Below are 10,343 nucleotides of genomic sequence, written 5' to 3'. Positions count from 1 at the left end.
TTTGCTAGGTTGAGCATCAACATGAACATTATCATTAACATTATCACTAGGTTCATGTTCATCACCTAATTTTGTTTCAGCATCAGAGATAGAAATATCATTGGGATTCTCAGGTGTGTCTACAGTAGGTTCACTAGAAGCATGCAAAGTCCTATCGTTTTTCTTTTTGTTCTTTTTGGAAGAACTAGGTGCCTCTAAATTATTTCTCTGAGAATCTTGCTCGATTCTCTTAGGGTGGCCTTCAGGATACAAAGGTTCCTGAGTCATTCTACCAGTTCTAGTAGCCACTCTAACAGCAAAGTCAGGTTTATTATTTAATTCATCAAGCAAATCATTTTGAGCTTGAAGTACTTGCTCAGCTTGAGTAGCAACCATTGAAGCATATTTGCTAATGAGTTTGAGTTCACCTTTAACTCTACCCATATTATCGCTCACACGTCCTATCTCGAAAGCATTATTCTTTAACTCTCTACCAACATAAGCATTAAAACTTTCTTTTCTAGCCATAAAATCATCAAATTCATCTAAGCATGGGCTATGAAATTTAGTAGAGGGGATTTCAACTTTATCATATCTATAGAGAGAATTTACCTTTACTACCTATGTCGGGTTATCAAGACAATGTGGTTCTTCAACAGGCGGTATATTAAGTCCATGTATTTCTTCAATAGGTGGTAAATTCTTAACATCTTCAGCTTTAAAACCTTTTTCTTTCATTGATTTCTTTGCCTCTTGCATATCTTCAGGACTGAGAAATAAAACACCTCTCTTCTTCGTAGTGGGTTTAGGAATAGGCTCAGGAGTCGGCTTAATTGGTTCAGGAATTACCTCAGGAATTGGCTCAGAAAGAGTCCAATTATTTTCATTAGTCAACATATTATTCAATAGTAATTCAGCTTTGTCGACTGTTCTTTCCCTGAAAACACAACCATCACAACTATCCGAGTAGTCCTTGGAAGCATCGGTTAGTCCATTATAAAAGATATCAAGTATTTCATTTTTCTTAAGAGGATGATCAGGCAAAGCATTAAGTAATCGGAGAAGCCTCCCCCAAGCTTGTGGAAGACTCTCTTCTTCGATTTTCACAAAATTATATATTTCCCGCAAGGCAGCATGTTTCTTATGAGCAGGGAAATATTTAGCAGAGAAGTAATAAATCATATCCTGGGGACTACGCACACAACTAGAAGCAAGAGAATTATACCAAGTCTTAGCATCACCCTTTAATGAGAACGGAAATATCTTAAGGATATAATAATAGCGAGATTTATCATCATGAGTAAACAGGGTGGCTATATCATTCAACTTGGTAAGATGTGCCACAACAGTTTCAGATTCAAGGCCATAAAAAGGATCAGATTCAACTAAAGTAATAATTTCAGGATCAACAGAGAATTCATAATCCTTATCAGTAACACAGATAGGTGAAGTAGCAAAAGCGGGGTCAGGTTTCATTCTAGCATTAAGAGACTGCTGCTTCTATTTAGCTAATAACTTCTTAAGATCATATCTATCATTGCAAGCAAAGATAGCTCTAGCAGCTTCTTCATTCATAACATAACCCTCAGGAACAACATGCAATTCATAATCATTGGGAGAACTTTCATCATCACTATCATCAATAATAGCATCTTCAATAATTTCATTCTCTCTAGCCCTAGCAAGTTGTTCATCAAGAAATTCACCTAATGGCAAAGTAGTATCACGCACAGAAGTAGTTTCATCATAAGTATCATGCATAGCAGAAGTGGTATCATCAATAACATGCGACATATCAGAATTCATAGCAGTAGCAGGTTTAGGTGTCGCAAGCTTACTAATAACAGAAGGAGAATCTAGTGCAGAGCTAGATGGCAGTTCCTTACCTCCCCTCGTAGTTGAGGGCAAAATCTTGGTTCTGTCGTCTTTCAAGTTCTTCATAGTGATCAACAGATATAAATCCCAAGTGACTCAGAGAATAGAGCTATGCTCCTCGGCAACGGCGCCATAAATTAGTCTTGATAACCCACAAGTGTAGGGGATCGCAACAGCTTTCGAGGTTAAAGTATTCAACCCAAATTTATTGATTCAACACAAGGGGAGCCAAAGAATATTCTTGAGTATTAGCAGTTGAGTTGTCAATTCAACCACACCTGGATAACTTAGTATCTGCAGCAAAGTATTTAGTAGCAAAGTAGTATGATAATAAAGGTAACGGTAGCAAAAGTAATATTTTTGGGTTTTGTAGTGATTGTAACAGTAGCAACGGAAAAGTAAATAAGCGAAGAACAATATGTGGAAAGCTCGTAGGCATTGGATCAGTGATGGATAATTATGTCGGATGCGATTCCTCATGTAATAGCTATAACATAGGGTGACACAGAACTAGCTCCAGTTCATCAATGTAATGTAGGCATGTATTCCGAATATAGTCATACATGCTTATGGAAAAGAACTTGCATGACATCTTTTGGCCTACCCTCCCATGGCAGCGGGGTCCTAGCAGAAACTAAGGGATATTAAGGCCTCCTTTTAATAGAGAACCGGAACAAAGTATTAGCACTTAGTGAATACATGAACTCCTCAAACTACGGTCATCACCGAGAAGTATCCCGATTATTGTCACTTCGGGGTTGTCGGATCATAACACATAATAGGTGACTATAGACTTGCAAGATAGGATCAAGAACACACATATATTCATGAAAACATAATAGGTTCAGATCTGAAATCATGGCACTCGGGCCCTAGTGACAAGCATTAAGCATAGCAAAGTCATAGCAACATCAATCTCAGAACATAGTGGATACTAGGGATCAAACCCTAACAAAACTAACTTGATTACATGGTAAATCTCATCCAACCCATCACCATCCAGCAAGCCTACAATGGAATTACTCACGCACGGCGGTGAGCATCATGAAATTGGTGATGGAGGATGGTTGATGATGACGACGGCGACGAATCCCCCTCTCCGGAGCCCTGAACGGACTCCAGATCAGCCCTCCCGAGAGAGATTAGGGCTTGGCGGCGGCTCCGTATCGTAAAACGCGATGAAACTTTCTCTCTGATTTTTCTCTCCGCGAGACAGAATATATAGAGTTGGAATTGAGGTCGGCGGAGCCTCAGGGGGCCCATGAGACAGGGCGCGCGCCCAGGGGGGTGGGTGCGCCCCCCACCCTTGTGGACAGGGTGTGGGCCCCCTAGTCTTGATTCTTTCGCCAGTATTTTTTATATTTTCCAAAAAGTGCCTCCGTGGATTTTCAGGACATTCCGAGAACTTTTGTTTTCTACACATAAAACAACATCATGGCAATTCTGCTGAAAACAGCGTCAGTCCGGGTTAGTTTCATTCAAATCATGCAAGTTAGAGTCCAAAACAAGGGCAAAAGTGTTTGGAAAAGTAGATACGTTGGAGACGTATCAGACATCATCGCGACCGAATCGACCGCGGCCGCCGTGTTTCTCGTGTTCGTCACGCCGGACGACACGGTGGATCTCAACGGCGGCATGGACAGCGAGCTCGGCTATGTCTACGGCAAGGAGGAGCAGGAGGAGGAGGACGAAGACAAGGAGGAGGAGGAGGAGCCGGCGACTGTTCCGGCGAGGAGGCGCAAGAAGAAGAAGCGGGCGGCTAGGTCCGGTGAGCCGCGCATCAAGTGGGCGTCCAAGGAGGAGGAATGCCTCGCCGAAGCATGGAAAGTCGTCTGCCTCGACCCTACCACCGGCATGAACGAGAGCATCGAGACATACTGGGAGCACATCAAGGCCGAGTTTGACGAACGCAAACTCGTCAACCCCTACTTTAAATGCGTCTACATGCAGCGCGGGGCGAAGGCGATGGCGAACCATTGGGGGGCGTATCCAGGGGGCGTGCAACAAATGGCATGGGATCGTCGAGGAGGTCGTGGCTCGCCCGGAGAGCGGCGCCAGCGTTGAGGATCAGGTATGGCATGCCGGTCTCCCGCCTCTCTTCGCCGTGTGCGCCCGCCAACTGTTTGTTCCTCCGCGCAGTTGCTGCGCATGTTCGCCTTGTATCGGCAGGGCAACAACGACGCCGAGTTCAAGCACCTCCACGTTTACAAGCGCATTGACATGTGCGAGAAATGGGCGGAAGTCCGGCGCACCCTCGACAAGGCCAAGGAGACCTACAGGCCGGACGCGCCGACTCCGGGCGCGTCAGAAGGGCGCCCGGACGGCAACAAAGGTGCCAAGAGGGGGAAACATGCCGACGCGGCCACTGCTCGAGTGCAGGAGTCCATCGAGCACCGCCTCGCCGACGCACAGGCCCGGGCCGCCCTTCGTAAAGAGAAGACCGAGGCGCGGTGGTCGGCATTGATGTCGAGCAGCGTCGTCAAGCTCGACCTACTCCGAATCAACGTCGCCGCGAAGAAAAGAAACACCGACCTGGCTTTCCTGCTGGGCGGGGCGGACATGCTCCAGAGCAACGGCGGGACGGTCAAGGCGTGGTACTTGGTGGAGCATGGCCTCATCCTGAACCAGCTTCCCTCGACGACGACGCCCACGCCGCCGCCTACGCCGCCGCCGCCTACGCCGCCGCCGCTGCCAAGTCCGAGCGATGATGCCGCCGAGACTCCTCGCAGCACAGAAGCCACGCCGACGCCGCCCAGCACGGAGACCCCGCCAAGCCCGCGCACGCCGACTCCGCCGACGCCGGAGGCCGACCTCGCCGTCTGATGCGCGCGCGCGTCTTTCTGCTTTTTGTACGCCGAACTTTTCATTCGATCGCCGAACTTGTGGCCGCTTGATCGCCGGATTTGTGGCGTCTATTTTGTGAGCGGGAATGACTACGTTTGAATTTGCCGCGGTTGGGGGGCGGCGCCTGGGGGCGTGGCTGGGAGGTAGGTCGCCCCCAGGGGCCAATCTAGCGCCGGTTCGCCCCCAGGCCGCTCTTTTTCGGTGCCCTGGGGGCTGAACGGCTGGAGATGCTCTAAAGCGGACACGTCAGGACAGCAGTTCGGCCGTGTCCGTTTGGATGTATAAAAGGCCAAATTAGTCCATTAAAGTTGTATAGATGCTCTAGATTAGCTGCCCCTTAAAACCCGCGTCCTTTTGAAGCTCTTGACTTGTCCACGTGCAATTAATTACAAACACACATTTCCCACCGAGTAAACTGGCGTGGTCAAGTGGTCATGCCGCCAAGCAGACAGCACCGTGCCTTGTCTCATCCCCAAACACAGCATCACACACCATTTCCTCCCCCTCGTCTCCCCCCCTTTCTCTTGGTCCCCCTGCCATGGTCTCCTCCCTCCCCCGCCCCCCTTCTCCCTCCTCCAACTTTCACCAGACAGCCCGACCCTGAGCTCAGCTGGACATCACTGACGCCATAGCCTCCTTTTCCCCTTTCGCTTTTGCTCCATCTCTCTTCTCCTCCGTGGCCCAAGATTCACCGCCCCCCTCCCGATCCCTCCGAGTTCGCTCTCGCCCGGGGAGGCGGGAGGAGGAGCGAGACATTGCGGCGTGAGATGATCTTCTCCGGGGCCGTGGTCTTGCGAGCACAAGGTTCGTGTTCTTTTCTCCCCCCGTTACACTCTTGCGTACGGCTCTAGATTTTTTTTCTCCCCTTCCTAGATCTGCAAGTGCTCCCTGATCGATTTGGTTGATCCGTGGTCCATGTGATTTCTTGCTGCCATGTTTTTTGATGCGGTAGGTGGCGTTTTTTCTTTTCTTTATACATATATCTATATTCTTGAACTTGAGCTAGCTGTTGTTGACTAAATGAATCTATTAAAAACAATCGTCTGATGTCTATTTTTCTGGGAAAGAAAATATATTGTGGTGGAGTTCCTCCTTGGTGCATTATCTTTATTCCTTGATTAGTGTATCCATTCTTTGTAACAATAGATTGTTTTGACGCCAGAGAGTGGAAGATAACTGTGGTGAAGTTCATTATTGTCATCTGGGGGTGATGTTGGTATCTTTGCACTGAAGTGCATCTACCTTCTGTAACCGATATACTTTTGCGGTGAGGAGATCATGTCCATGGAAGCTCAGAATCTTCGGTTTGTCAGGTGCCCCAAATGCCTCCAGCTTCTCGTGGAGTACCCGTCCATTCCGGTTTACCAGTGTGGTGGCTGCGGCACCATTCTTAGAGGTATAAATCATAGGATCTATCCTCCTTGCCTGGCTAAGCAGTATCTGTATTTTTCAGACTTTTTATAGTCGTTGAATATTTGATGCAGCGAAAAATCGAGGTGCGCAAGTAACTCAGCCTGATTCGGTATCCGGTGAACAGAACAATTTTCCACACAGCTTGGAAGGGTCCCCTCGGACCAGCAAGTCTATTTGTTCTGATGAACTGAAAGTTGTCTCTGCTGATATGCAGCCTAGTGAAAATATGGTTGAGGAAAATATTTCCTCTGCCGGCAAGCATGCCATCTCCAGTGAGAATGTTAACGCAGAAAGGACTATGTCTGTTGGAGAGAGTGCAGCATCTGGCGAGGTTGACGGTGAGGACAATTGTTCCCTAAGTGTTGGCAATGCCCGAGACCCTGAGTTGATCGAAGAGGCAGATGACAAAGGTGCTACAGTTAATTCTAGTATGAAACTAATAGAAAATGTACAGAGTGTTGAAATAAGTGAAGATGCAGATGGGGAAAAGGGTTGTATTATGAATGATGCAAACGATGCTAGTGTTGCCGGCGAAGCTGCAACTGTCCATAGCATTGCAGGTGAGGAACTGGGAGATGATTCCGGTAACAATGTGATAGGAGAAATAGAGAGCATGTCTGAGCAAAAAAATTCTGCTGGCAACAAAAATATGAACTGCCATGTGGCAGCTGAGACAAGCAAACTGTATGAGGATGATGGGGCTAAATCCATTAACATGGTGGCTCGGAGAGAGGAGAGGTTGCAACCGTATGGGGGTTTATGTTTTGAATCTTATGAAGATCTGATTGAGGAATTGGAGAGGTCTTTATCATTAAGTGATGATGAGGAAGACTTTTCGGATGTAGCAGACAATAATGGGCTTAATGATGCTCTGCATAATCAAATTGGTAGCCGAAGGTTTTTGTCAGGGGGCAAAATGAATGATAGCCCTCGAAGTGATCCTCATGGTCGATTGATTGAAGAACTGGAGAGGTATTTCAGTGATCCAGAAGAACCGTTAGAACATCACATTGCAGTTGCAGACAAAGACATTCAAGAAAAAATTCATGTGAAGGAGCATGATAAGGATCCTCAATTCCTGGTTAATGAAAGTGCAAATGCTTTCAGTGACACAGATGAACTGTCAGAACATATTGGGGTTGCAGACACAGACACTCGAGAGAAAATTCATGTGAAGGAGCATGATAAGAATCCACAATTCCTGGTTAATGGAAGTGCAAATGCATGTGAAGCTGATGGCAAATATGTACAATCTGAACAAAATTTTGAAAAGAATGAGCTAATAGCTTATGGCACTAAAGAATTGGAAGAGGGTTGCACTGGAGGTGATAATAAGATTGTCTGTGTTCATGGGAATGAGCATTTCGTGCTTACAAACACAGACAGTCCAGACACAATTCATGAGAATGAGATTGATAGGGATGCACAATACCTGGACACTGGAAGTGCAAAGCCATGTGAAGGAAGCATCTCTTCCTTTGGTGACGGACATCTCAAATCTGGACAAAGTTTCCAACAAAACGAGCTAACAACTGAAGGCCCTAAAGGGAAGGAAGATGGTTGTATTGAAGATGACAATAAGATCAACTGCTTTCATGCGAATGAGCATGCCGTGGTTGCAGATAAGGACGTTGCAGAAATAATTCATGAGAATGAGCATAATAAGGATCCACAGTACCTGGGGACTGAAACTGCAAATCTATGTGAAGAGGACATCTCTTCATTCAATGATGAACATCTCAATTCTGGACAAATTTTTGATCAACATGAGGTAACTTCCAATGATGGCACTGAAGAACAGAAGCAGGGCCATACGGAAGATGGCAACACCACTATATGTGTTCAAGCTGACAATCCAGTAGCTGATGCTGGTTTTTCAAGCTTGTCAAATGAGAGGATTCATTGCAAACCAACCAGCTTCACTAAGAAAAAAGAAGAGATATCATGCAGGTACAGAGATAGTCTACTTCGTCAAGGACTTTCTCTTGATTCTGAAGACTTCAGGTCAATCCAAAACTTTATTGAATCACAAATGGATGGGACCTCCAGTTCTCTCTCAAGTGGGTCACCTAGTCAAGGGGATTTTTCGATAAAAGCATCAAGTAAGTTCAAGACTGTTGATCAACTTGAGCGCCTCAAGAAGATGGATGGTCTAAGAGATCAGCTAAATAGGCTTTCTAGCAACAAGGGCTTGGAGAAAAGGTATCAGAAGAAAGACCTGGAATACCAGCCACAACAACTGAATACCTATGATGTTGACCAACAGTTTCGAAGTGTTGATACTGATTCCATCCCAAGTTCTTGTACTCTAGACTCCTATTATGGTCATGGAAAGCCACCAAGGTACCCCCCGCCAAATCCTTTCTCACCACCCCATTCATGTGCACACTGCCATTTTGGACATGTGCAAGCGCACATCCCGCACAACTTTGATGCTTGGGAGTTGAATTCATATTACCAATCCTCACAAGCTGGTACCTCAATCCCCGACCACGATTCGCTCAAGTCAAGCTTCAAGGAACAGAAGCGTGTGGTGAGAAAGCATATTTTGCGGCCTCTGTCAGGTGCTTCACCATATACCGTCTGCAACAGCTGTTTCTTTTTGGTTCAAATGCCATCAGATATCTACATGTCAAAAAGAAAGATTGGGAAAATGCAGTGTGGTAAGTGCTCCAAGGTTATTGTATTGTCTGTTCCTGCTGTAAATCACGCCAATGCAAATGCCAGTAAGGAACTAACCCAAAAATTAAGCAAGGCTGACAACAGAAAAGTTGCTAGAACTGAGAGTGCTTCTTATCCCGTCAGTGTAAGTGAAGAATATGGACCATCTTTCACAAGAAGCTTGTCTACTCGAGCTGGACCATCCCTTGCTGCCACACAAAGTAGCAAGAAGGTTTCAGACTCGGCACTTCATCTACTCATGGGGTATGATTCAGCAAGCCAGTTATTACGTCACAGCAGGGCGTTTGAGCGTCGCAGCAGGGTGTTCGATGATGGGTATGAAAGCTTTGAGTCAATGGTTCCGGTGTCCAACCGAGTGTCCAGAAGAAAGAACATGTGATGTTTTGCACTGGTATGTCAAGCCTCTGGCTACTTACAGGTCACAGTTTTGAAGATAAACGGGCAGCTTTCCTGCAAATAGTTTTGATGGATTTTTCCTAGGCAGCTCTAGCCTATATGAAATCATTTGGTTTGTTGAAATTCTTTTTTATGGTATATATATTGTTTACTCTTGGTGTAAGTTGTTTATTCTTGGTGTAAAGTTGTCCATATTTGGGGGTATAATAAGAGTTTTTTATGTTACACTCGTCCACACTAGTATTTCAGTTTAGGAGATTATCATTTATTGCTCAAGTAGAAAGATATGATAACTCCTGCGTCTTGAAACAGGATTATGAATTCCTGACATGACAAATGCTACAAGGTTGACATATGTCAAATTATTCCTATTGATGCTCACCTCTTTTCATATTGCAATTATTCTTTTCTTTTACCCGCAATTTCTTTTTCTTTTTCTGCAATTGCATATTTCCCAGTATCCATGTGTTACATAAAAAAAACATGTGTTTAGGTGAAGGGTTTATCATCTTTTGTTGTCCATGCATGTTATGATGTGCATGATGGGTACCAGGCAGGCCATGTGGCTCTGTCTTTTCATGATGCATCCTGTCTCTTGATGATTGTAAATGGACAAACCTGTTACAAGTTGCTATTGGCACCTGATCATAATGTTGGATATTGGAGGTGTCCCTGAGCAGGCTAATGTAGCCATTCCTGATGGTACTATTTATTTTAACCTGAATCTGACCAGCAACACATGGATTGGACAGACATACTGCCAAATCTGGAGTGTACTTTTACTGTTTAACTAACTAATCATAGGCTAGAGGCACTGATCTGCGGTAATAACCATATCATAAAATTGTAGTTTGTGCTCAAGAATATTTTCTCTTCCCAGTTTACAGTAGCACAAGGCATGTTGCATTCTGGGTGTCTGTCTGACAAAACCATGGCCAGGTTCAGCCAGTGTGTTGTTTTGTCAAGTTATTACCATTTGCGTTGCTATTCCCATTTCCATATTTGGCATTGGCATGTTCTTCCCTGAAGCCAGATTCAGCTGCAATTTGATTAACAGGTGCTCTTGCAGGCATGATCTTTCACCTTTTTTCTTTTTCTTTCTTGGACCTGGAAGATCTTTCTATACTTGTCTTTTTTCCGGTCAGAAGGGACTT

General features: G+C 45.3%; 1 protein-coding gene across 3 annotated transcripts; it reads left to right on the top strand.

The window, feature by feature from the left end:
* Positions 1-5,215: 5,215 nt before the first annotated feature.
* Positions 5,216-9,414, top strand: LOC123091542 (uncharacterized). Of its 3 annotated transcripts, none has more exons than XM_044513077.1 (3): positions 5,216-5,502; positions 5,861-6,094; positions 6,183-9,414. In XM_044513077.1, the coding sequence occupies exons 2-3, from the start codon at positions 5,977-5,979 to the stop codon at positions 9,170-9,172; spliced, it is 3,108 nt and encodes a 1,035-aa protein (XP_044369012.1). In that variant the 5' UTR covers positions 5,216-5,502; positions 5,861-5,976; the 3' UTR covers positions 9,173-9,414. The 3 variants fall into 3 exon arrangements, with proteins under 3 accessions (XP_044369012.1, XP_044369013.1, XP_044369014.1); XM_044513078.1 differs by having other exon boundaries at positions 5,845-6,094; XM_044513079.1 differs by having other exon boundaries at positions 5,217-5,502; positions 6,012-6,094.
* Positions 9,415-10,343: the final 929 nt, after the last annotated feature.

This window comes from Triticum aestivum, chromosome 4B, assembly GCF_018294505.1.
Source record: "Triticum aestivum cultivar Chinese Spring chromosome 4B, IWGSC CS RefSeq v2.1, whole genome shotgun sequence".
Classification (NCBI taxonomy): Eukaryota; Viridiplantae; Streptophyta; class Magnoliopsida; order Poales; family Poaceae; genus Triticum; species Triticum aestivum.
The sequence above is the reverse complement of the archived record's forward strand: the minus strand, read 5'-3'. Positions and strand labels throughout refer to the sequence as shown.